At 40.7% G+C, this 27,743-nt stretch overlaps 1 protein-coding gene across 4 annotated transcripts; it reads right to left on the bottom strand.

The window, feature by feature from the left end:
* Positions 1-505: 505 nt before the first annotated feature.
* DDHD2 (DDHD domain containing 2) lies at positions 506-27,743 on the bottom strand. Of its 4 annotated transcripts, none has more exons than XM_088139146.1 (19): positions 27,669-27,743; positions 26,560-26,675; positions 24,718-24,936; positions 23,834-24,024; positions 21,180-21,269; positions 18,147-18,267; positions 17,656-17,745; positions 15,306-15,438; positions 13,635-13,843; positions 12,472-12,539; positions 11,558-11,680; positions 10,704-10,799; positions 9,625-9,741; positions 8,472-8,627; positions 6,618-6,720; positions 5,502-5,675; positions 4,649-4,820; positions 3,903-4,024; positions 506-2,855 (listed from the first exon to the last, which is right to left on the bottom strand). In XM_088139146.1, exons 2-18 carry the CDS (start codon positions 26,624-26,626, stop codon positions 3,943-3,945), a joined length of 2,211 nt encoding a protein of 736 aa, XP_087995272.1. In that variant the 5' UTR covers positions 26,627-26,675; positions 27,669-27,743; the 3' UTR covers positions 506-2,855; positions 3,903-3,942. The 4 variants fall into 4 exon arrangements, with proteins under 4 accessions (XP_087995272.1, XP_087995269.1, XP_087995271.1 ...); XM_088139143.1 differs by having other exon boundaries at positions 507-3,071; XM_088139145.1 differs by lacking the exon at positions 27,669-27,743 and adding an exon at positions 27,611-27,631 and having other exon boundaries at positions 507-3,071.

Below are 27,743 nucleotides of genomic sequence, written 5' to 3'. Positions count from 1 at the left end.
AACAGTCTGTGAAACAGTGGTTAAGCAAATTATCTTAACGCTAAAAGCAAGTTCTAATGATGGCACAATCCATTATTTACCAGTGTGGCAATCAAAGGTCGTCTGAATTTAGACACAGGAGCCCAATCTGCTACCATGGCAGGTTCATTCTGTGCTTGTTTTTAAGACTAGTCTGAAGCAGCTTCACATGCAGAAAGATTGTGGCTGCATAATTACATCGTGTTTTCACTGTGTTTCCATTTTTAGCCTTGTTTCTTTTGGGGAATTTTTAATGAGTTAAACTAGGACTTAAACACCACTGCTGTTCCTACACCACTACCTTGCCAAAAGGAAAAAAAATGGGCAATATTCAGACACCCCAAAAAGGGTTTAGGGGTTCTTACAGCCAACACACTTTCCACTCCTGGTTAAAGATAAATGGGCAAGAAGTTTACTAAAGAGAAGCAATTTTTCTAACAATTCAGTTCTCACAGACACTCACACAAACTTGGTTGATTGTGGTGGAATTTCTGTGCAATGAATCAGTGTTTATAGCTCAGAACTACCTTGTTACTCATGCTCTCTCCACTAATACTCAGCTTGTAGTCTTGTACATTTATCCAACTATGATGCACTCCTCACTCCATCTTTCAAAGAGATGCTTCCTTAGCCGGTCAGTTTGTCCATGTCACTACCCATGTACTTTTTTTTTTTAATCATAGGGTCATTGGACGCATATGTCTTCATTGGAAATTGCCATTCTAACAACAGAAATTACGATTCTTGGTTTTTTATACTATTTATACCATATAGCAGAATTCTAGTAGATACAGTCTAGGGTGAAAGTCAAATCTTGTTCTACATATCATAACATCTGCAAAATGTCACAGTATAAGCAAGTTTGTGCAGCATAACAGCACTTGGGTATTTTTAAAGTATCTGTGGTTATCCTGTCAGATGAATGCTACACATCCTTAAATGCTCATTTGAACTGCATAAGAACCCAGATCTGTGTGCTGATGATCTTACTGCCTTAACAGGAAAACCACTTGAGATCACTAAGATTACTGTGTAAGAAATCAGTTCTCCTAATATTTTATCAACTGTGCTTACTATAATGACAGATAAACAGGCCTGCACTACTCAGTCTGTTAGGGTTCTCCTTACAAAGATCAATAAATTCACCAAAGGCAGACAGCTCCTCGAAAAAAGTGAAATAACTTTTTTTTTTTAAATAGGCAATATTTTACAAAGTGCATTAACTTCAACTGTTTGGAATTTGAACAAAACTTGACTTTTCCTATTGATACTCCAATCAAGAATTTGGTCATGCCAAATGGCATTCTGTTCAGTCACAAGTTAGCATGAGAGGCTGAAAAATCCAATTATACAATGACAATCAGTGCAAACATAATGGGGAGAATAACAAAATTGAAATCTGGCACAGAATTGGAACACACAAGGTGAAGAGAATGTAGCGTGATCACATCCCACTTGTAAACACGTGTTGCCTGCTTCTCCCTTGGTCAAAGGGCTTTCTTGAAAAGAGGAGGAAAGCTGTGGAGACTGCACTGTTTTGTAGCATCTGAGATACGTGAAAAGTAGCTGACCACTGTGTGACAAAAGTCATGCAACAGCTGCAGGGCTCAACTTACATACACCATGAAATCACAGGTGTGTTCCATCAGGCAAACCAGCCAGCCAAGATTACGTTGAGCCATGCAATTTACGCTCTGGCACACTAAACCAGCAAGGTGAACTGACTGTCCAAACGGTCACCTTGGGCCACCTTGAACTAAGTAAAAATGCTGGTATAGAGCTGCTCTCATCTGGTGCTTTAAGAGACAGTCTGCTGTCCAACTACTATGTGGGCACGTTTCTAGGATGGGACCTCATTCTTCAGATGCTTTCAAGGACCCAACTGAATGCATTACAACAACAGCATATCAAGTTGCTGCTTGCGTGAGGTTTGGCACCTCCCAAGTCAGAACATAAACACACAGCTTCTACAACAGTGTTTACGTTATATTAGGAATCTACTCTTCCTCTTGATCCGGGTATATTTTTCCCAAACAGACTGGAATTAGCATCAAGTGAGAGGAGATTCTGCCACTAAAATGGTCTCCTGGCAGTCTGTGTTCTTGAAAAGTACCAATGATTCTGCAAAATACACATTCTCTTTTTGAAAGAGGGCATTCTGTTCTTAAATAGCTGCAAAAGCTCAGCCAGGAGCTTCCCAGCTAAGCTCTCCCCATTTTTCATGGCTATCTAAAAGTTGCATTACACCAAGTACACCTCTTAACTCAGGCGTGATAACAACAGAACCCACATTTCTTCTAAAGCTGCTTGAACAACAGCTACACTAAGCAAATGGTAGATAGTAACACAGGGACAGGAATTGCTCATCCATATTCTGATCATGGTGAACAAGAACCAATTTACAAGCTTTGCCAGTTCCTTCCCAGGTAAGTAACTATATACTTTCCCTGCTTTAGAAAAGTAGAACAGTACACAGCTATTGCTGGCATCATCATCATCACCATCATCATCATGCTTATTTCAGAGAAGAGTGGACTTGGCTTGGCCAGATTTTAGCTCTGGTCTTCAGCCCCTTTCTTGGGTCAAGCAGCAGCAGCAATAAGATGTACAAAACAAAAATGAATTCCCCACAAACAATCTAACAAGTAATGCTCAACACTCAGTGTATCCTCAGAAGAAGAGCTTTCAAAAGTCCAAACCCTTCACAACTTTGCCCATCTTGAGGTTTTTCAAATGGAGAGGAGATGTGAAGTTCTAGCACCAATTCCAAGTTTTGACTAGTGCATAATATGGACTTGACAGAGTTGGTATTGCAACCTGACCTAAAGACATACTGGCTGTAGACAGAAAATGCAGATCAGTTAATTAACAAGGGCCTGAATGTACCAGGAATCAGACAGGATCTCAATGCTCACTACCACCCCTGTGAAAGAAGATAGGGTAGTGAATCTTCCAGAGTTCCAGGCTGTGAGGATGAAGCATGCTGGGTACATCAGACAAAAGAAGAGGAAGGTGACACAGGAATCCTGATGAGCTCCCACCATGAGTAAAACCTAAAGAAACAACACAGTACATCAGCCATGCTAGGTTAGCGTTTCATTAATGGCAACAGAAATTGTAGAAGGATAGGAATTACATGAAGAAACTGCAAACGTCAAGCAACTGGTCAGTGTAAGGGAGAACTCACAAAAGGACAAATATAATCTCACACAGCGGTGTAAAAAATCTGAAATTCCAGTCACATTAGAAAGAGTGCCACTAGATTCCAGGTAGGTAACTAAACCACTGAAGTGGTCTGTGATTACAACAGTAACTTGATTCTTTCCTGAACTATTGGTATCTTTTAATTTAGACAATGTAAAACAGTTTTCAGAAAGGATGGTCTGTGTTGTCAGTGGAAAATAGGTTGAACACTGAAAGTATAATTAGGTTCTTGAAAAAGACTACATCCTTTAAAACAAGGTAGTAGTTATATGTTTTTCTTGAGGATGAATCTGTATGTTCATCTGGAAGCCTACCACCAAATAAACATATTCAGTACTGTATTGTCAATCCACTACTGTTCATCCTTTCTTGGAAGCAATATCTGAACTTGGAAGGAATCAAAGGGCTATCCTGTTAGATTTAGGATTGTGATGTAAAGGCTGATTTACAACCTTCACAATAATTTGATTGTGGACTAAAAGGAAAACTGAAGGTTTTGATTTCCTTATCTCAATGGAATTCTGCAGCTTAGAGGAGAAGATCAGATCCAAGGAAAACATTATAGAAGGGATAAGATATACCCAGGAGGATAATTTATAAACCTTCAGTTGCTTTTAGTCTTCTTCTCAACAGATAGCCAGAGTAAACCAGCCTCAAACCAGAAAAACAAAGAGACTCACGTATTTGGTATCCAGAGCCGTGCAGCTGGTCAGTTGGATTTTACAAAAGGGGTTGATCCATGCTGATACCCTTCGTTTGATAAATCTCCTTCAGCAGCAATAATACTGTGTCTTCTGACTCCCTAGAGGAAGGAGGGATAGAGGATGGAAAGAAAAAAGAGAAAGAAACAACAGCTATTTATGTTTGATTAAAAAATAACTGGCAAATTTCTAATACATATATTTCACATTTTTGTTTTGAATCCTAGCTATAATGCATACGATTAGCTAAATTCAATTCAGGGTATCATCTTTATCCCAACTTTATATAGTTAGAAACTAAATGTGAAAGCAGTGAAAGACTGGAAGTAAGCTTAACTTCCAGCTGAGTGATTAAAACAATACAATACAAAGATACATAAACAGTCATGAGACCCTTGGAGAAAAGCAGGAACAAAGGACGGGATGAAACCTAATTCCGCCTGCCTCAACTTAGTGCCACTCTGGATGAGAAGTGGGATGGTCAGGTGATCTGGCTGCCCATTGGTCACAAGGGTTGATTTGGCTGATCTGGATGGCTAGGCTGGTGTCATCTCCCCCACCCCCGGCTCCATGTGAGTCCCTCCCAAAGCTGCACACTCAGGGGAAGGGGACGACCTTCCCAGATAGGAGCGTACTGCTCTTTGGTCAAGGGCTTTTGGATGACAGCCCCCAGCCAGCAAAGCTACTGGGCTCCAGATCAAGATAACTCCCTATGCAGAGCTTACCAGTAGCATAAATGGCCTTGCAGTGCAAATAAATACTCATTAAAGCTTTCAATGGGTTTCTCCTGAAGCACATAGTCAATTCGATGGCCCCCATTCAGAAGGCCCACATTAACTGGAGGCGACGAGGCTGGCTCCTCTTTCACGGATGAGGCTGGTTCCTCTGGTTTCTCCTCTGTATTCATATAGAAGGAAACTCGAATCAACACACTTGAAATCAGTGAACAGGCTAGTTAAGCTAAGACCTGCCTTCATCTTCCTGCCTAAGGCAATGGTGGGGACTCAGTCTTATATTATACAGCAGTGTTTCTCAACCTCAGCAACTTTAAGAGGTGTGGACTTTAACTCCCCCCTGGCTGGGGAATTCTGGGAGTTGAAGTCCACCCCTCTTAAACTTGCTAAGGTTGAGAAACACCGCTCTAGAGAGCCCTTTCTTCAGACAGCACGAGGAACACTAAAAAGAAATGGTGACTCTTGCACACAACTACCTAGATGGCAGTTTCAGTTGAAGAGTTGTGCTGCTCTGTGCTCAGCCCTGGAAATTGCCCAACTCAGTCCTCAGGCCATTATGTCTCTCTTCACTCAAGGGAGCAGAATGAGCCCTTATCTGGTGCCAAAGAGGTCCTCATGCAACTCATAATCTCTTAAGTATAACCCACTGCATCAACATATTCATTCTGTACTATTTACTCCAAACTTGTATTGTAATGGGAGTTCTGTTAATGGGATGCCTGAGTCAAGGATAGCTACAAAGCAACACAAGATGGTTTCCTTTCCCTGCACCAAAAGTGGGCAAACTCTTTGGGTGTTCCTCCCCCTGCTGCAAACCATAATTAAACCTAGGCTTTAAACCAACCAGCTTGCTTCTCCATAATGGCTTCAGCTTCCGATTCCTGTTCCTCATCTCCAGTGGCTCCTGCCTCCACAGCTGGCAATGAAGTTCTGGTGAATGACTGCCAAGCAGTCCTCAAGGAGCCCAGTAAGTTATTTTTCAGGTCCATGCTCATCCGAGTGAGGCCTTCCTTCAATTCTGGGAAAATAATTTGAAAAAATTCAAAACCAGAAAAAAAAAAGGATCAAATAGTTGTGTAACCTAAATGCAAGTTTTAGTTTGTTTGCTCTGAAAAAGCCTGTCATTCTAAACCAATGTTTCTCAGCCTTAGCAACTTAAGATATGTGGACATGCTGGCTGGGGAATTCTGGGAATTGAAGTTCACATATCTTAAATTTGCTAAGATTGAGAAACACTGTTCTAAACAGTCTAGATTACAAGCTTCTTATCTGTGGACCAATGCATTTTCATGGCTTCATAGCTCCCTTTTTCTCACACGTCAGACAACACTGGGCCTCCAACCTCAAGCTTTCCCAAATCAGCTTGTTTCCCTAAACCAGTTCTAACAAAATATTTTTATCTACAGAACTCCATGCCTGGGTGAAGATATCTTTGCCAGCATTCCTTCATATATTATAGGGAAAATTCTGAGAAAGTGACTTCATAAATGTGTATCCAGGGGAGACATGAGGAATCATCCTAGGGTGGATGTGATAAGTTACCTGCCAACCATCCTTAACCCTTCTGGTTCCACCCCATCCCTAATTCTCACACGGATAATGCAGGTGTATCAGAATGCATACCATCACACGCAAAGCTGTAGATGGAGTCCCACTGAACATCACTCACACCTCCATATGAAGGTAGGGAGTCATTTGGGGAGACTAGTCTGAGTGTCTGGCCACCCAACAGAAATACAACTAAAACCATAATAAGAGCAGGACAAACTATGTAAATGAAAGCAGGAATTCTTTATATCCTTCTTAGCGATTGGAAAAAATGTTATAATTGTCCAAGAACAACAGACAATTTTCATGTGTGCATAGAAAGACCTGCAGCAATGCAATAATGTGTGTCTTGTCTGAAATATATTTGGGTGCAAAAGATAGAGAAGGAACAATGCCTTTTTTTTTTTTTTACCTAAGTGCATCCTCTTCCGGCCCTTGTGGTGAGGAAGCAGCATGGGCTCAAATTCCACATCAGGAACAATCATGGGCTCTATCCTGTATGCTACTGGGTCAAACTACAAAAGAAAAGATTTGTGGACATTACAGGCAGGCCATTTTCTATACCATCTTTAATCCCAAAGGCAGCATGCCAACAATTTTAAAAACAAAAATTGAAACAAAAAATCAAAAGAAGGAAGGAAGCTGCCACAATTAACTAAACAATTATTGCATCCTTTTTTTTTTTTTAAGGACTGGGCAACCTGCAGATCACATATGACTTCCTGGAGCCACTCTACAGCTTGCTATCAAATTCTGATGCACAACTGGCTATTAAAACCACCATTTTAAGAGCATTTTATTCTTTGTTTGTTTTAACTTGTTCTAAGGTTTAATTTTTTTTCTTGAGTTTTGGTTTCTTTTTTTCTTTCTCTTTCTTTCATTTGGAGAACCTAGAAGAGATTATTTTCAGGATGTTTCTGCACATTTCCATTGTCTTTCTGGTCATCTCTCAGCAGTGCTCCTCTTCCCAGGGTTGATTTCACATTGTTAGAAGAAGTTGGGCAGAAACCTTTCCATCATACAACCGTCCATGAGGTTAAAGGTAGTTCTCGTTTAGCGACCACAATTGGGACTGGCAACTTAGTCATTAAGCAAAGCAGTCAGTAAGTGAAACTGCAAATGTGCTTATGATCTTACATCAATTCTCCCTTGCTTTACAGACCTGCAAAGGTTTTAAATGAGAGGATTGGTTGCAAAGTTATTTTTTCACCACCATCATAATTGTGAATGGTTGCTGTACAAGGCAGTCACTAAATAAGGACTATCTGTATTATCTTGACATCAGAATAATAACCATTCCTATCAAAAGAAGCTTAACTTTTTGTCTTGTTCACTGATTCTTTAGGCAAATGGGGAAAATCAGGACATTGATCTGAATTGTAGATCTTTTTCTCTCTGGTTCTACCAGCTCTGCTCTTTGGGTTTTAATGTCTGCTTATTATTGCCATTTTTGTTTTACACTGAGCTGCACTTCTCATTAAGCTGCCTAGAGGACCTTCTGGGCCAAGAGCAAGGTTTAAGCATTCCCAGTTACCAAGTCAATCTTCAGAGATTAATATCTTCACAAGGGACTGAAAAATAAGTAATGATTAGAAGAGGCAAGCTTTCTTTGGGAAGAGTTCTCCAAACTGCTTTATCCTGTTTCTAATGGTAAGGAAACACCAACCACAGACAGTTAACCTGAGCACCAATACAGGATGAGGTATCCCCAGACAAAGCACATTAAGGTTGTCTAATTTAGAAGCTGTACACTATACACATTGGATCCAAGATTTTATTTATTTCCAAATGTTATATACTTTTTCACAAGCCAGAATTTGGAAGGCTATGTTTTCATAAGCCAAGTGCCACAGAGCCTGGGTATAACTACCTTCTATCTCTTTGTTAAGACTCTTTATTTTCCTTTTCTTTTTTTCTAACATTGGTGGATTTGTTAATTTCTCATCAGTTACATGGCTGGCTGGGGAATTCTGGGAATTGAAGTCCACACATCTTCAAGTCGCCAAGGTTGAGGAACCCTGAGTTACATGAAAAGGTCCATGGGGCTGGATTGGATAACCAAGACCGTGCAGATATCTGCCATCCAGTTAACAATACAAAGAGATGGAGCCAGAGCCAACTAGCCATATTTGGGTCCCATCAATTTTAACAGGACTTGAATCAAGTTAGCCATGACTAATTTGAACTGCACTTCAGTGGGACCCAGCATAATTTTCTATCTGTACTCCTTTGACAAAGGAACAAGAAAAGTTACTCTCAGACATACCGGATGAAAGACATTGAAGAAGCCTTTGCAGGTAGGCAGGGTGTAGGTTGGATCAATCCTATTCACGCCTCGTACAGTGAGAAACATCCCAATGGGTGAGCCAAAAGCAAAGAAAATCTGTGGATTGTAGATAAGCTGAGGGTAGTTTGCAGAGACCTGGCGGAATACAAATACAATTGACTGTTTGCAGGGAACAACAATTCCATTCTGTCTGTCTATCTGTCTCTCCCTCTCCATGAAATACTAGCATACGTCAACTCAGTTAACACATATCAAATACTTACTTTCTTCCTATATCATTACTGACCTGTGGGACTCACTACAAAAGTTCAAACAGAGACATGCTGCTAAAAAAAAAAAAAAAGTAGCTTGTCTTTCCGGGGCATCTTTCCTTCAGGGCAGAATTGTTTAAAAGCCTCAGACCTTGTATATAGGAATTTCAGATCGTTCTCCAAGCTACACATTTTATGGGACAGGCAAATATTCCTTAGCTTGGACACTTGAGTAAAGATTTGTGGAATTTAGAAGCTCATAAATGCTGGGGATAGTCAGCAAGCAACTATGAAAGGATGCAAACAACAATAGCAAAGGATAAAAATGATGGGAGTTTAGTGTGATACCTCTGCCCCCACCCCAATGAAGGATTTGACATGAGATAATTTGGTCTGGACTCAGGTTGTAGACCAATCAGCAGGGGTCAGAACAAAATACTTCTTAATAACATAATCTATATAAATGTAATATTTATGCCTGTATGACTTCTAAAAAAATACAGAATTTTTTATTTTCAATATTTTACTGATGCGCTATTTAAATAAAATTTAAAGCAAAAAACATCACAAGACACGAGTGTTCTGTGGTTCTTCAGCATTCAAGAATTAGTAATGGGAGACACCAGCTGGGTCCACACATTGCACTATGCTATGATGTCAGCTGCCTGGTTCCAGTTTAGTGTAATGTGTGAATCCAGCCATCAAGGTTTAACAGAGAATGATTAATCAAATAATTATTTGTATAAAGTGTGAATTCAGACACTGTATATTATGCAGCCTGATCATTACTCTGGTTCAGTAAAACTTCTGAACAGCTCGACCAAAGTCTACCTTTATATCTATGATGGGGTTAATAGGAGGCTGCCATCTATTAAAGTTACCTGCCCCGTTACAACATCCAGTTGTCTGCAACTGGTTTCTGCACATGTGGGCTTTGCAGATGTTTCCTGTTTGGCATCTCCACCTTCCTCAGCAGCTCCAGAGGTTTGTTTCAAAGTCTACAAAGAAACATTTTTAAAAATCTTCTGCCGTTTCTTTCAAACATGTGCTACCTCAACAGTAGGAGGACTCGTTTTGTAAAACTTTTTAGTGGAATGCTATTACTATCGCCTCTACAGTGAACACTGTACACTTCATGATATAAGGGTTGAACAATTATTTGTATTATTGACTTTTCTACCTAGAGCATATTAAAGGCTTCATAAATTTATATTTACCCACAGGCTTCATTATCGAATGATCTGAGAAACCAAAAGGGATAAAAGGTTAAACTGATGCAAAGTCTCTACCAATATCGTCACTCTTGGGTCAAACAAAAACACTTTTATCTGGAAAACAAGCTAGAAGGTGGTGCGACTCCAATGGGAAAATGCAGCAAGAATGAAAAGGGTTTAAGCATGATCCCAAGAAGCACAGAAAACCTTCATCATGAAAAGCACATTTTTAAACTATGGAATTTGCTGCCATCTGAAGTGGTGATGGCTGTCAATTAGGTAGCATTAACAGGCAACTGAACAAGTCTATGGAAGATCAGGTCCTCAACAGCAATGCCTGTATAATACCATCTACTGGGGAATAACAGTGAAACTAGGCCATTACCCACTTGCCTATGCTTGTGAACTTCCTGAATGCATTCTGGGTGATACAAAATGCTGGACTAGGTGAACATAAGGTTGGATCCAGCAGGGCCCTTCTGACATTCTTATATACAAACCAGCACTGCTTAGCTTTTCAAGCACAGTGGACATCAATGCCTGTGCACCATATAGCTAATAGAAAACACAGAATATTAATTCCAAGATAGAGGCAAGAATGTGAAACAGACAGAACGGTGACAGAGTCTTCCTTTTGATTCAGGTGACGAATTTAATACCAGATAACAATGTTCCAAAGGATAACTGTATTGCTGTGTCCCTGAAGATGCCCATTTCAATGACTCAAAGGCTTACACAAAGCATACCTGGCAGTTGCTTCTGTTCCTTAAATAGTGCAGGATCTTGATTCTGGGTCCCAAGGGAATCCCCATATCTTTAAGCTCCTTGTCCTTGCATAAGGCCTGCACAGTAAGAATCCCACACTCAGAAACACAGTTCTACTATAAACAGGGATACAGAAAGGAAGAGGGAAAGGGGCCAGGCTTAGACTGCTTCTACACAGCTCACCAATTTCAAGAGACCATTCAGCTTTGTAAAGCCAACATACTAACCCCAAACAAAACAAAGGGGTTCTGCAAAACCCAGAATCAGGAAACACTGCAGAAAAGGTGACACCCTGCTCACAATCCATACGCTTTTCTGTAAGCAGGTTCAGTAATCTGGCAAGAGAAACTTGCCTAGATCACAGACTAGGTTCTGTTGCCGAGGAAGCCATGACTTGAAAATGCACCACAGCAAAAGAGCAAGAATGAGAATAAGGAAGTGCTTCCCCAATGATTCTAGCACAGCATGGTGCCATTGTGTGTGTGTGTTTTAAATAACAGTATCCTTGAATATTCTAAGCTTGGGACATTCTTTTATATGCACTTGGAGCTATAAAGCAGGAGAGAGGTAATACAAATAAATAGGAGAGATGGGATGTTATTTCTTGCCAAAGGAGTATCCAGCTCTGAACATCAACTATCCCAGGGGAATAATCTCCAAGTGGATCCAAGCAAAATTAGAACAGAAAAGAAATGGCTCATCTGTATCTATCTGCCCCTGGTAATTATTGATCTAAAGTTAATTTGCATGAAGAGGCCCAGATACGGAAAGGAGATATATAAAAGCTAGCAGCACCTACGTTCTAGGTATCAGTAGCAACCCCAACTTTATTTACCAATGCTCGATTATCAATTTTTTCCTTCTCAAACACAGCACAATATTCGGAAAGCTCAAGTTCTGCTAAGATATCCTTCACAGATTTGTTGACTTCCTGATCCATCACCCGTCTTTGCAATCCCTGTGAAAAGTCAATTGGGCAGCTTTTCAGGCTCCTTGTTTGCTTCAGTTTAGAATATATGCAAATGGTATCACTGAAATAAACTATCAAATTGCAAAATGTTACAAAGGATTATCCTAATATTGGGTTCTAGAGCCAGTTTGGCGTAGGGGTTAAGGAAGGCACCAGGCTAGAAACTGAGAGGCCAGGAGTTCTAGTCCTGCCTTAGGCACAAAACCAGCTGGGTGACCTTGGGCCAGTCCCTCCCTCTCAGCCCTAGGAAGGAGGCCATGGCAAGCCACTTCCGAAATCTTGCCAAGAAAACTGCAGGGACTTGTCCAGACAGGTGCCAAGAGTAAAAAACTAGAATAATATTTTATACACACACACATGCATGTGTGTGTGTGTGTGTGTGTGTGTGTACAGTATATACATATATAATATAGGGTGGAATCAAAGTTCAGTCATGCTTGGAGCAGAACCACTGAAACATATTTATAGCTGAAATCCTGTATCACCTTACTGAGACTAAGCTTCATTAGAATCAGTGAGAGGACATTTTAAATCCAACGTTTTGATTAGAATGTTCCCACAGTTCCTTCACATCCCATCCCCTATTTTCTTAGAAAACACTAAGGATTAGTGCCCTACTCAAAACTAGGGAACAACCAACTTTAGCAAAAGGAATAACGAACTTCTTCTCCCAGGAGTACCTGAAAGTTAGCCCAGCTAAATGAGCGCGTGCCATCGAAGCATCAGAGGACTTAGGCCTGTCCTGAACTGAAGCAGCAGCATAATATGCAACCACGTACCTCATTTTTTTCTTGCTCATCAGGTGTACATTTCTGATTTGTGAGAAGATCAAATAGTATAAGTGACCCTAAGAAAAGAGCATCATTAGCAGGTGCCAATGCCTTGGAGGAAAATCATAAATATGGCATCTCAGGACTTGCCAAATGTTCTCAATCTTCTCAGGTAAAATCGACACCTATAATCCTTGTTAGTTTGTTTTTTAACAACAATAAAAGGGGAAATTATTGATATTACAATTTGAAAAGTGGAACATGGATGAAACTAGTTTTTATTTTTTAACCTGGAAATCCTACCCTCAAGGGTTGTTTTTTTTTTTTTAATCAATATATCATCCACTATTTCATGAAAACACAAGGAGGGGAATGAATCTCCCAGCCCTACAAATTTTTAAACAAGTGGCAAAAAATGTATTCAAAATTACAAGTGGAGTGAAAATTCAGAAGAACCCAGGGGATGTTGCATCCCAAGATCCAAAGATTTAGTTTCAATACAGATTTTAAATGGGATGGGAAAGGGAGTCATTCACTTTTAAATTTCTCAGTAATAGGTGATCCAGTCTGTCCTGTTCCTGTAGTTATATCTGAATAGCTACAGAGCTCATTCCCAAGTGAAATGATTTCATAAGTCCTTATAGCTAACAAGACCACTATTGTGTACAGCAGGGTTCCTCAACCGCGGCAACTTTAAGACAGGTGGACTTCAACTCCCAGAATTCCCCAGCCAGCAAGGCCAGCTGGGGAATTCTGGGAATTGAAGTCCACCTGTCTTAGAGTTGCCAAGGTTGAGGAACCCTGGCCTACACTACCAAGATGCAATCTCCTAGGGTCTCCAGCAACATTTTTTTCCAGCCCTATCTGGAAAGGCCAGAGACTGAATTTGGAATCATCTGGATGCAAAACAAGGATTCTGTTATGAATTACTCAAGATCATTAACACTTGATGAAAGCAACTTAATTGGTTTTAGTTCTTCTTTTTCCTGTCATCTGCATATGATTCAACTGTTAATTAATTTCAGATGATCATGTATGTATTATGGTCCCTCTGAGAATTTTTTTCTATGTGGATCTAAGACTCCAATACATTTTTTCTAGTATATTATATTGTAAAGAATATATGCAGTATGCAGTTAGGCTTTGCATCTAAATAAGAAAAACAATTATACCTAAGCTATGGCCAGCTATTGAGACACCCCCTTTGAAGTCAGGATTTCTCTCCATAAAGAGCAGATAGAGTCGGTTCATTTCTGACGCAACTGTATCCACAATGGTTTGACAGTAAGTAGAGCTGTTGTAGAAAAACACATCCAGGATTGTATCATTGATGAAGTGACGCAAGCGGTTGATGCTTGGCAAGGTGATTCTCTCCAAATCTCTGTGAGCAAAGCAGAGAAGGACATTTAGAAGGAACAGTGATTTAAACAATCCCTACTGACAACTGGCATTTTTAACTTTGTATTCAACTTCCACATTCTGCCACTGATGTTTTTTGTTATTATAGACTTCGCTACAAAAGTTGGATGACAATAAAACTCACTTGTAAAAACATTGAGGTACTCTTGTGATTGGATCTGATGTTTATTAACCAATAAATCCAACTGAATTCAATGGACGTCCAAGAAAACATAGTGAGAATTGAGTTGCAAATTAAATGTTTGCAAAGCCTCACTGCATTTACCACACAGTTTTCTTATTAAGGAAAGGAGGATTTGGTGGGTTGGGTTAGGTTGGCTTGGGTGAGATCACAGGAGGCCTAGAAGAGTGACATATCAACCTTTGGGGCTAAGGAATCCAAGTAAATATCCCAAGCTACACACCACAGGGAAGGAAACACTGGAAAATAATACAGCTGTTTCATTTCTTTTTTAAGGTAGCCTTCGATAGCACTATATGGATATGTGCCATCAAGTTGGTGCTGACTCCTAACAACCACACGGATAGGCCATCTCTAGGATGAATATGGATGTGACAGGCAGGCAAACCAATTACAAAATGATATAATTACCCAATGGACATTTTGTATATTGCAAAACTAAATGTGTTTGATTCCTTCCTCCTGGTAAAAGATGGTCATAGCAATCCTAACGACTTCAAGACAGAATAATGTTTCATAGATCTTCTAGATTTTCTCTGTGGCTCTAATCTGAGCAATTAGATTAAGGGAGAGGGGGAGGAAACAGTGCTTAAAAGTTCCAAATTTTGCTTTGAAAATTTGTTGGTTTGTGCAAGCAAAAGGTTGCAGATAATGCCTTTGAATAATGCCTTCATTATAGAATGTCTGTAGTTAAGTAATTGTGGAAAATAAGGATGCTTCTACACAAGACAATGAAAACCATAGATCCAGCAGCCGTCACATTCAACTATATTTTTTCTTGTTTAGAACTACTGTGCTTGTATTTTCAGAACGTAGAGAACTGCAGCCTGAAACACTGAAAATATGGCAACCACTCCAACTGGTTAATCTCTCTCCAAAGAAGAATGCAATATAGAGAGAGAAAGCTGATCTTATATTTGCCTGCCTGCTAGAGGGCAATGGATAGAACTCTAGCAACGGAGAAGAAAAATAGACTAAGAAATTAAGGTATCTGAGTTGGTGGCAATGCGTATCACTTGACAAAATGAGGAAGGAGGGGAAAAAAATGGCAAAAGCAGACCTAAGAGTATATTTTATCTATTTTATATATGTTGTATGGAGTCCCCAAAAGTTTGAAATGCAACAAATCTATCTTTACTGCCTGCTCTTGCCAGTTACTTTATGAAATGATAAATATCTTTGTAGATCCCAGGCTGACATTACATGATACAGATTTTCTTGGAGCACTGCAAAATGCACTTACACATCTACTCCTGTATGCAAAGTACTGTGCCAGTTCACTGGGATAAATTCAACTCGGCCAATCTGTTGCTGTTCCTGAGCTTTCTTGAAATGTGCTGACAGCATGTTCAAGGAAACACTTCGGAAGTCGTTGACTGAAGAAGAAGCAGAAACTATTTTGAATCAAGGTAGCTATCACTGCACACTTAACACTGGGGGGTGGAGAATTCAATTTCCTGGGGAGATTGGAAGGAGACTCAAATTGGGAAAATAGAATGAAAATAAGGGATCAATTCCTCTCTCTCAGCACCGTTCCAATTTATTTTTAGGGGGAAAAAACACAGGAAGTGCAGAAACAAGTCTTCCCTACATTTCATTTACTGTAGCCCTAAGGAGTTTATAAAACTTATGCTTTCAAATCAATTTTGACTCCTGGTGACTACCCAGTCATGTCCATGAAGCTTTCTCGGTGACATTTTTGGAAATGGTTTGCCCTTGCCTTCTTCTTCCTTGGGCTGAGAAACAGGGACTGGCCCCAAATCACCCAGCTGGCTTTGTGCCTAAGGTGGGACTAGAATTCAACAGTTCCTTCTAGCCATAACCACCACGTCAAACATGCTCTGTAAGCAGTTTATAACTCTTACATATCTATTGAAAACACAATTCACTGGTCCTAGCAGTAGCAGCAATTGCCTGATTCTTGTTCCTTGCTCTAGTTATGATTATGGAAAGTTAGCATTTCCACCAGTACGTTTTCACAGATTTTACTATCTCAGAAGGCTTGTAAGAAGTCCCACTTGGAAGCCACACCGTTGGCATATTACTGTATAGGTTTCTTCTACAACAAGGTTATTTCACTGATGTAGTTGCCCCTTCAGGAACCACTTTATGCAATCTATGCAGCGGGACAAGATGGACTAAAAACTAATTAAGTTTTTAAGTCTCATCCCCATTTTTAAGTCTCATCCCCATTGCATCAGCCCATCCCACCCAGTCAGGCAGAGAGGGCATGTTGCAGATCCCGTCAGTGAGAGAATGTTGGCTGGCAGGACCCAGGAAGAGAGCCTTCTCTGCCGTTGCCCCCGCCCTTTGGAATATTCTCCCCCAGAGGTGTGGTGGGCCCCTACCCTCCCAGATTTCCAAAAAGAATTAAAGACCTGGCTCTGCCAGCATGCAAGGGGTGATATGAGCTCTAACCATCCCTGGGGGTGGCTAGCACCTGACGATGCTCCCTTGAATTAGTCACCAACTCTCCATCTATCTTGGAAGTTATTTATTTATTATTAGGACTGTTTTATATTGTATTTTAATGAATTTTATCTCTGCTGTAAATCACCCAGAGTTGTTTCAACGAGATGGGTGGTGACAAATTTAATAAATAAATAAAATAAAAATAAATTAAACTTAAAATGTTAGGTTAAACTTCTGAAAAAAGGAAATTCCCAAGCAACTGCTTAGATGATTTCTTCATTTAAAATTTACATAGTAGCAGCATTATGTAAACAATACATTGGAGAAATTGGCATTGCAAACAATCCAGTTGCTCAAGTTCCACTTCCTATAATACTTGTCAAGATTTGTTGATGCTTGTCTTAATACAATGTCATTTGTATTTTTGCAACTCTCGTGACATAAGCTTTCATGGAACAGTCAACAGTAACACAATCTTTTGTTGGTCAGTTGTTAAGTCGTGTCTGACTCTTCGTGACCCCATGAACCACATCGCGCCAGGCCTCCCTGTCCTTCACTGCCTCCCTGAGTTTGCTCAGTTTCATGCTCATTGCTTCAGTGATGCTATCTAACCATCTCATCCTCTGCCGTCCTCTTCTCCTTTTGCCTTCAATCTTTCCCAGCATCAGGGTCTTTTCCAAAGAGTCCTCTCTTCGCAATCTTTATGTCATAGTAAAAAGTGTTACTTTTTAAGGTGCTGTAAGATTAATTCCCAAAGAATTTCTAACAAAATAATCTCATGTAATTGAAGGCTACCATAATATGGAGCAACCATTATCATTTGCGTACATCTTGCTCTGGAATTTGACTCATCTCCAGTTCATTGCAACATTAGCTAGAAATGCACTGCTTTCCAACATCAAAGTCACATATTAATTAGATGATGATGATAACAACAACAACACTAACCTTTTAATTATTGGGGAATAAAAGCAACTAAAAAATTTGGTATATATTAGTAGGTATATATTAGTAATTCAGGTCCACAAACAACATACTGTAGTATTCACTTGTACAGAAGGACAAATTTTGGAGAACCTGGCTGCATATGGTTAAACAAGTTCATGGTAATATCTGTTTATACAACACACAAAACTCCTCTTTGGGATGCAGAACCAGCAACTTAACTTCTTTGCGCTTACCACATTGAACGATACTCCGGAATCGAATATCACAAGCTGGTCCAATTCCATGAACAACAAAAACTAAATGATCGATTTGCAAAGGTTCCCCTGAAACAAAGAACCAAAGAACTTACTCAGGGTGCTGTTTCCAAAAAGATACCAGATCTTATTATAGATGGAGTATCTTGGTTTTTTACAAATAAAAAAAAAAGCTAGAACTAAATTAAACATTTGATAATGCTTTGGCTTACTCCAGTTGATATTATGTTTAATACAGTTACAAAAGGTTATACAGATTCTGCTGTTCCTGTTCCTTTTCTCTGTCCCCTTCTGTTTACTCTAAGAACCTTATCCAGGACTGTTTTCTAAAATACGTAACACTTTCCTAATATTTTAATCACAGGCTTATAATCTGTGTTAAGAAATAATCCCTGAGCAATCCTTGAGCAAAATCATATTAAACAAAGAAAGTGTGTTCCAAACAAAGGAAGAAGAAAATAATTATCTACCGTGAGGGATTTCAACAGATATATTCTCCACTCCTCTCTTCACAGTCCTCGGCCGGCCTTGTTCTGCAGGACTCACACCCCAATCGTCCGTGATTGTTGCTGGGTGATAATGCACCATTAACTTGGGGGGGAAAAACCAAAGGAAAATGTGTTAAAGGAAATCAGACAGACTAATCTGATAACAAAACGGAGGCAAGCATTTACAAAGGCCTCTGTCCCCAAGCAAGGAAGCTAAAGAAAATCTTAACGGCCACACAGATGCCCACCCTGCAGCTGCCTTCAGCTTCCCACTACTGACTCTGTTGTGCTTTGATTTTTGTAGCACTGTAGAGAGGCAATTGAGGGGAGAATGTTCCAAAGGCAGGTTAGGAAACATTTACATTTATTCAAAAGAAATAAATAAATCCATTTTAAAAACAGTAAATAAAAATGCTGCCTTCCAGTCATTCCCCAAAGCCTGGCAGAGTTAAAAATACACATTTTTGCTTGTCTCCAAAACAAGACCAAAGAGAAATGGAACGAAGCCACTACAGTGAGGCACAGCATTCCACAGTTATTGAGTCACAACCAAAAAGGCTCAACTTTCAGTAGAATCCAGCCTCAGCTCTTGGAAAGAAAGCAACCTCAGCTGACCTGAGGAGAAAAAGCATCCTCTTTGCTACCCGTCAATCGTACTAGCAATCCAGATGTTGCTGAACTGCAGTTCCTAGCATCTCTCCCAACTGGTCATGTTACTAGGAATGGCAGGAATTATAGCTCAGGAAGATTTGAGTGCCACAGGTTGCTAACTCTTTTCCTAGAAACTTACAAGATACCTTAATACACTAAATTAACATTTAAAAATGGAGCTTGTTTATCCTCTCCTAACATGCCCACATATGTTCTCACTACTCTAAAATACAGGATAAGGAAAATATAAGGAAAGTGTGTGTGTGTGTATGTATGTGTGTATGTATGTGTATACACACACACATACACACACACTGAGCAAGATATCATCTCTCTCCAATTTATCACATTTTTTTCTAATTTACTAGATGTATAGCCCACCTTTCATTCAGGAGCTCAAGGCTGTATACATAGCACTCTCTCTGATTTTTCCCACATCTCTATGAAAAGCCAGATGTAATTCCAACATGCATATCTAAGTTTACTATCTGCAATTGTAAAACCTGATGATCTTGAGCAGTATTACAGTCCATTATGAGATTTCATCTAAAGAAAAGAAAATACAGTGGGGCAAACAAGTATTTAGTCAGCCACCAATTGTGCAAGTTCTCCCACTTAAAAAGATGAGAGAGGCCTGTAATTTTCATCATAGGTATACCTCAACTATGAGAGACAAAATGGGGGAAAAAATCCAGAAAATCACATTGTCTGATTTTTAAAGAATTTATTTGCAAATCATGGTGGAAAATAAGTATTTGGTCACCTACAAACAAGCAAGATGTCTGGCTCTCACAGACCTGTAACTACTTCTTTAAGAGGCTCCTCTGTCCTCCACTTGTTACCTGTAGTAATGGCACCTGTTTGACCTTGTTATCAGTATAAAAGACACCTGTCCACAATCTCAAACAGTCACACTCCAAACTCCACTATGGCCAAGACCAAAGATCTGTTGAAGGACACCAGAAACAAAATTGTAGACCTGCACCAGGCTGGAAAGACTGAATCTGCAATAGGCAAGCAGCTTGGTGTGAAGAAATCAACTGTGGGAACAATAATTAGAAAATGGAAGACATACAAGACCACTGATAATCTCCCTCGATCTGGGGCTCCATGCAAGATCTCACCCCGTGGGGTCAAAATGATCACAAGAATGGTGAGCAAAAATCCCAGAACCACATGGGGGGACCTAGTGAATGACCTGCAGAGAGCTGGGACCAAAGTAACAAAGGCTACCATCAGTAACACACTACGCCGCCAGGGACTCAAATCCTGCAGTGCCAGATGTGTCCCCCTGCTTAAGCCAGTACATGTCCAGGCCCGTCTGAAGTTTGCTAGAGAGTATTTGGATGATCCAGAAGAGGATTGGGAGAATGTCATATGGTCAGATGAAACCAAAGTAGAACGTTTTGGTCTAAACTCAACTTGTCGTGTTTGGAGGAGAGAGAATGCGGAGTTGCATCCAAAGAACACCATACCTACTGTGAAGCATGGGGGTGGAAACATCATGCTTTGGGGCTGTTTTTCTGCAAAGGGACCAGGACGACTGATCCGTGTAAAGGAAAGAATGAATGGGGCCATGTAGCGTGAGATTTTGAGTGAACACCTCCTTCCATCAGCAAGGGCATTGAAGATGAAACATGGCTGGGTCTTTCAGCATGACAATGATCCCAAACATACCGCCCGGGCAACGAAGGAGTGGCTTCGTAAGAAGCATTTCAAGGTCCTGGAGTGGCCTAGCCAGTCTCCAGATCTCAACCCCATGGAAAACCTTTGGAGGGAGTTGAAAGTCCGTGTTGCCCAGCGACAGCCCCAAAACATCACTGCTCTAGAGGAGATCTGCATGGAGGAATGGGCCAAAATACCAGCAACAGTGTGTGAAAACCTTGTGAAGACTTACAGAAAATGTTTGACCTCTGTCATTGCCAACAAAGGATATATAACAAAGTATTGAGATGAACTTTTGATATTGACCAAATACTTATTTTCCACCATGATTTGCAAATAAATTCTTTAAAAATCAGACAATGTGATTTTCTGGATTTTTTCCCCATTTTGTCTCTCATAGTTGAGGTATACCTATGATGAAAATTACAGGCCTCTCTCATCTTTTTAAGTGGGAGAACTTGCACAATTGGTGGCTGACTAAATACTTTTTTGCCCCACTGTATATATGGGCCTGTGCATTTGGATTTTACAGAGGAAGATCCCTTCAAAGTGTTATTCCTGGGCACTTTCCTCCACCAGAGAGGAAAGCTCAAAACTGAACACAGGTTTCAGAAGCTTCCAGGTTTCCTTAATACAACCCAAATTATTAAAACAAGCAACACATTTCTTAGGAACAAAAAACCAGTAATTTTACCATACCTTTGGGTTATGTAATATGATTACTTCTCTGTTTGGAGATTCCAATTTCTTTTTCCACTCGTCTAAGGTCACACAGATCATATAGGTATCCTTAGAAGGAAAACAAAATAGAATACTTTGAGGAGTCAAACGTATTTTTTACTTTTAAATTATAAAAGACTAAGTCTACTCAGAGTTGGCTATTCTAAATAACTATATAAAGCCAAAAGTGTCCCAAATAACTCCCAATACCATCCTCTCTACTTTCACAGGTCAAACAGAAGATGTGTGTGGAGAGGCAGATATGGTATGGTATGGAATGACAGTAGAACAAATTAAGACTTGTCTTCCATAACAATGCACTCTAATTAGATTTGGTATATGTTTCAACAAGGCCGCAGCTACAGTTAGAGAACAAATCATTGCATGTTTTCCACCATATGCATGGTTAGATATAATAAGATATTCTTCACTAATCATGAAAATTCTCTGTAGGGAAATTATTACTTCTTTTTCGGGTTGTAGGGATGACTATTTCAAATGGATTGATTTGACCTTAATTACTTTGGAAGCAATTTATATTTTCAGTCCCATATTCTGAGACTTAAGCTTTTTGGTTCAGCTTGATATCATTACATATCAGAATCCACTAGATAGATTTACATGCTTTCAGTAACTGGAACATGCTACAAAATGTACTGTTTACAATCAAGCCGTATGGTACAAATGTTTCTGTTCAAACTCTCAAACTACAATGCTGATCCAACACAGCATAACACCAAATTAGTATCTAGGATAATCTACTACAGGTGAGAGTTAGAGGAGAAAAACATCATTTACTGTTACCTACAGTTCTCAATTAAATCCATTCCAATGCATTTGTCCTAAAATGTCATTTCCTTTCCAAAGGACTTGGGTAGACTTGTCCTTGCTTCCAAACAAATGTCCAGAACAAAGCAGCTACTTAGGAGCAGCAGAAAACACCATGGAAATACAGGCAAGGAAGCAGACTTTGCAGACACACTCACCACCCTCTTCTAATACTTCCTTGTTCAAATTGTGTACATATTGCTTCCTGTTATCAACAATCCTGGCCTAATAATCCATTTGGGAATAAAGGAGCTGTAATCCAATCTAGCTGGAGGACAACTCACACAGCAAAGTTATTTTATGGAGACACAGTGTTAGCCCTTCCAGGTAGTCCAGACAAGAAGTGCAACTATGAGTACTAACTCTGTCTTTATTGTAATGTTACATTAACAGAATCTTGCAAGACTGAAAATATTTTTCCTCTCCTCTCCTCTCCTTTTACTCTCTGGAAAACAAGAGAGGGTCCCTTCTGAGATGCTTCCCATGCCCCCTTTCCTTCTGTGGGCTGAGAAATATTTTACATGCTGGTTGTCCAGTCTGTGGTTCTCCCTGTCTCCCAAGGTCATTCCCAGAGACTGTTACACACAAAAAGATACAGAAGTATTTTTATGTAAATGAAATACTATACCCCCAACCACTCACCCCCCCCCCGCCCAAATAAAGAGATGACTCTCCAAGTCTCATTCATTGACCGAAAATCAAAGGGCAAGTAATGTTGCTCCAGGAACTATTTATCGCTCTGGGAAATGAGGAATCAGTAACTAGTAAGTAACTTACAGATTGGATAGCAAAGATACTTGCAGTTTGGAAGATACTTTGCCAGGCTGTGAGGTAAAGATGCAATTATTTAATCTAGGCTTGGCATCAGTGAAAACAGAGACTTCACGTGTAAGGAGAAAGGTGCCGAAAGCACACCGTGTGGCAGGAAATTGTAATATGAGCTACCTCAGGCAGACAGGCCTATTGAGTAAGTCATTCAGCTGCCTTTTGTTTTGGAGACTGCTCCTTGCATTGTGATGGCCAGCACACATTCGCTTCTAAAAAGCAAAACAGAAGCAGAAAGGCAAAGTATCTTTCAAAGTCAAGATTGGCTTTCTAAATCTGGCATTTGCAGGTAATGACAAGCGAACTTGGTCTTGAAGCAAGGTGGGGACAGTTACCAATAACTAAGGAAGAGGATCTCACTGCTCCAATGTGATGGAGAGGTTTGCTCAAGAGGCAGCTCTAATGCAATCCAAACATTTCAATTTGAAAGTGCCTCCTCAATGCCCTTTGGATCAGAAAGAGCTGAATTACCAAGGACTAAATTCAATTCAAAACAGACGATCCATGAATGAGGTCTCAAGAACCAAAAAGTTAGTAAAATATTTTAGAATTTAAAAGAACAGTGCTCAGAGGGACCCTGATTTGGTCAGGGTAGTGCTTTTGTTGATTTAGTGGTCCTCACTTAACAAAATATACAGATTTTCATAACAGCTGTCATCTGCTCTATGGAGCAAATGTTACTTTCTTTTCAGGGACACAAGAGCAAGAACACGTGGCAGGATGAATTTAAACTGGGAAAATGTCACAGGGAGAGAACTAGTTCTTAACATGTCCAAGCAGCACTATGTCTCTAATGGAAATTTCTTTCCATAGCTATCATGACAGATATTTATATTTCCAAAATACTCAAGACATCCTGGTCATAAATGTTCCCCATGATCAGCTCTCCAAAGAGTGTGAAGGGCATTCTCAATGAAATCAGAAAGACCTGCCAGAAATAAAACAGGTGCAGTCAAGAATATGTCCCTAGTCAACAGTACCTCTAACTGTTCACTGAAGCTTTCAGGATATGGAATGTATCTGTTGTCTTTGTCGCCCTTATAAAACCAAGTACAGCGTCTTACTTCAGACTCGGCTTCTTCCCAGTAAACAGTATAGCGCACCCGCTTCTTTAAATGGACATCATACCGGCCCCCTTCTGTTGGCACAATCAGCTCCTTGCAGTGCCTGCCTACAGAACACAAGGGCTATAATGAAGCTAGCTAGACACTATCAATAGAGCCTTGTCAAAAGGAAAAAGCTGAAACTGAACACAAAAATGTGGCACATGGGGGACCTCTAACCCAAAATTCACACAGTTGTCAGTTATATTATTTTTTTAGAAGACACATCATCTAGGTGGATGAAAAAAATGTCCATGAAAGTACCCTGGATAATATTTACAAAAATACATCAGAATTTGAAGGCAAGCCACAGATGTCTTGGGCCCACTCATCTCATTGTTTCCTCCTGCCCTAGAAACATTAATTTTACATATACTGTAGATTTCCAGTTTAAAAGATGGCTGATCTAGCCTGGGAATATCTGGATCTCATACCTGGGTCCATTTATTTTAAGATACATTTGTGATATAGTGTAGAAATTAACTATGCACAGGGCAGAGAACATATAGTCACCCAGCTGTTTATGGACTTCAGTTGCCACCATCCCTGATCACTGGCCACACTGGGTAAAGCTGAAGAGAGCTAGAACCCAACAAGATGAAAAGGCCTCTAGGCTTTTGCTTTAGATATTTTCCCCCAACAGAATGTAACTGAGAATTAAATCCAGTTACTCTGTAACAGATACAATTAAAATACGGAATTAACTGCATAAAAATTAAAAATTCTCCCTCTTCTGTTTGGGGCATCTCATTTCTACTTACTGGACTGATAAGCTTTTTCCAACTTCTCTGAATCTTGTCCACTGAAGGGAATCCATTTCTCTCTGGAATCTACTATCCTGCAGTAAAACCAGTGGGGAGAAACTGGTTCATATTTATTGACTGCTTCTGCTTCTATGGCTTCGTAGTAACTGGATGAATTTGAATTAGAAGATGGAGAGGCCTCTGTTGATTGTTGCTCTGTTGTGGACATTGCACTGCCTGGTACAAAGATGAAAATGAAAACAAACCAAGAAAATATAATTTAAAAACCTTAACCGATGTTTTGCTCAGTAAAAATCTGATTTTTTTAATTATGTAAAATGGGATACTTTTTTAAAAAAATGGAAAAGAAATAACAAGTAAGTACTAAATAGCAAAATGTTTAAATGGTTGCAAATGAACCAACAGCAACTGCAGATGACTCACTTTAAAAAAAAAGACTCTTGAACCAAATCAAGTGTACAAATATAGATATGGACAACGTCAGCATCCTTATTATCAAGCATGTCCGCAGGACCTCTGATTAAACATACCTACTATTGTGCAGGAAGGGTTGAATGAGCAAAAATATGCAATTTCAACTCAACTCGTTGCTCCCCTAAGCCTAATTCACATATCTTGGTAGAAACTAAACTAACGGTGCAATCCTACACAAAAAGAAGCTTCCAAGTTCACTAGATTGTATTTTCAAATATGCACAAGATCAGCACCTAAATTATATTTTATAAGAATGTGGAAGAACACATCAAGCCAAACAACCATTCAAATAAAAAATGGCTTTGTTATTCAACTCTACATATTTCACATACATGTGAACTGTAGATCTTAATGTATTTCCCTCTAGGGAACATTTCAAAATGTAACAGCTAAGGGCCCCACAATTACTCCAGTGCCCAGTAACTAGAATAAAGCTGAACAAAGAACATTTCTTTATAGATTGGACTGGATTTCTGCAGTACCCAGTCTATTTGGAGTCAAGCAGCATTAATGTGATTAAGCAATGTTTCATGTGGCAAAATGTGTCTTTCAAACTTTGTTCACCCTTGTTTCTGAAAATTAATGATTATTGTATGTGTATAGTATAATTTTCTTCATTCTACTGCAGTGTTAACTTTCTTCTGTTTTCTGTTCAATATCTGCCTGCTTCTCCTAAATAAACAAAAATTAAAGGATACTACATGCTTTAGAGTTTAGCAACTTGTAACTCCATTTGTAACAAAAAGTAAAAATAAAATAAATCGAGGAATTTACAAATAATCCATACTTTCAAAGTTCAAAGTTTACATACCAAACAACTTTGATAAGTAACTCAATTACACATAACATACTTTATAAAGTAACAAAGTAGCTAAACCTGTAAAGCTGTTAAAAATTCAGGATTGGACAGATATCATTTTTTTCTCCCCAAAATATGTTTTTTTTTTAAAGGGGGGAGAGAGTCCTCATTCCATCAAATTTCTGGAAATTTTACATGTCTAACTATGTAACTGTCCCACTAATTCAGATTTTTATTATTTTTTGCCAGTACAGATTATGCTAAATTAAACTCAACCACAAATGTTATTCCTGCAATGCCTCCCAGACTTCTTGGACTACGTCTCCCTTATCTCCTTCCACAGGCCACAGCATATATAGCAAGACCTTTGCCTTCAGCATCAGCGTTACCCAAGCATCTGCAGAACTCCAGGTCATTATGAAATATCAGGGAGGATGCAATTTACACACGCTATGCTAACACTGTAGATAGCTCATATAATCGGCCAATTTACTGTTGGCAACGTAACACAAGGGAAACACCGATTTCCCAGTTCCATTCAAGTGTAGGCTTTTATTGGCAACAACCTGATGATAAACAGGAAGCAGAAGCTATGGCTGGAGTGGACGTTTCCATTCTTGCTCCCGGCTTCATCAAAGGTGTTGTGCTCAGCAGCAGCAGCGCACAATGTGATGGATTCAGCCTGGAAGAAACAGCCTTCTGTCATGTTGGCCTGTGCCATGTTCAAGACCTCGCTGCCCCCTTCCCTAGCAACCCTGCGAGGGTTTCCTGAATGCCACCTTTTCTCCTGCCTCTGGCCCATCATCACCTTCCGAGGCGCCTCTCCAGAGGTCATGCCTGCAACCCAGCCTCCGCCCACCGATGCCCCCAACTTTTCAGGGCAGAAAGCAAGCAGCCGCGCAGCCAGCCGAGCCCCTTCTCTCCAGGGGCCTCCCTGCCCCCGCCCCATTTATTTCAACAGGGGCTTGCAAGGAAAGGCAGAGCCTCCCATCCTAGACACCCAGCGCTGGAAATCCAACCCGGGCAGGTGAGGCGGGAAAGCGCGGGGCTCCAGTCGTCCTCCCACAGCCCGGCTCTCAGGACCATGGTGGGGGGGGGGGTCCCCGGGCGCCCCCAAAGAAAAGGCAAGGGGCAAACGCCATCCCAGCCCCAGAGGCGGCGTTGGCATGCCGCCGCAGGCACGGCGCGGGGCGGCGCGGAAGAAAGCAGGAAAACCGCAAGGAACACCAAGGGAGCCGCGGAACGGCCCGGCGGGGGACGCGAGCAGGAATGGCCGGGTGGCTCCGCACGGTGCCAAAAGGGGAAAGGGGAAAGGGGAGCAAAGCCCCTCCTCTGCTCAAACCGCCGCTGGGTCTACCTGACCTTCCTCGCCCCTCATGAGCATCTCCCGGGGCCTCCGTGCCCGCCCCCCGAGTCCCCACCCGCCACGACCCCTCCTTCACCCGCACCCGTTCACGCTGGAGCAGAGGCCAGGCGGGGGAGATCCGCATCCCCTCCAACACGCATCCCTGAATGTCGGAAAGAGCCAACCCGGAGAAGGTTCAACTCCCCCCTCTCCTCCCGCGCCGGCCCCCCGTCTCTTTCCTCCCCCGCGCCAGGCGAGCCTCCCGGCCGCACCAGCGACGCCTCCCCCGGCTCGCCGGAGCCCGAGCACCAGGCCGCGCCAACTCCTCACCGCCACGGGCGCCGCGGCTCTTGACAGGCGCGGCGGCGGTTGAGGGTGGGCAGGCGAACGCTCGGCAGGAGGACC

Source organism: Python bivittatus, unplaced genomic scaffold, assembly GCF_059951505.1.
Source record: "Python bivittatus isolate LINGU-HERP-01145 unplaced genomic scaffold, Pbiv_v1 ctg000320_np1212, whole genome shotgun sequence".
Lineage (NCBI taxonomy): Eukaryota > Metazoa > Chordata > Lepidosauria > Squamata > Pythonidae > Python > Python bivittatus.
The sequence above is the reverse complement of the archived record's forward strand: the minus strand, read 5'-3'. Positions and strand labels throughout refer to the sequence as shown.

Bases quoted from the DNA above. Each gene is read 5' to 3' on its own strand.
- DDHD2 (XM_088139146.1), bottom strand. From the start codon at position 26,626: ATGAAGCCGGGAGCAAGAATGGAAACGTCCACTCCAGCCATAGCTTCT. The intron at 13,844-15,305 runs GTAAGTGCATTT...CTTTGCTCACAG, and splicing joins TTGCATACAGGAGTAGATGT to AGATTTGGAGAGAATCACCT. The intron at 8,628-9,624 runs GTAACTTTAATA...GTATTCCGCCAG, and splicing joins TGGATGTTGTAACGGGGCAG to GTCTCTGCAAACTACCCTCA.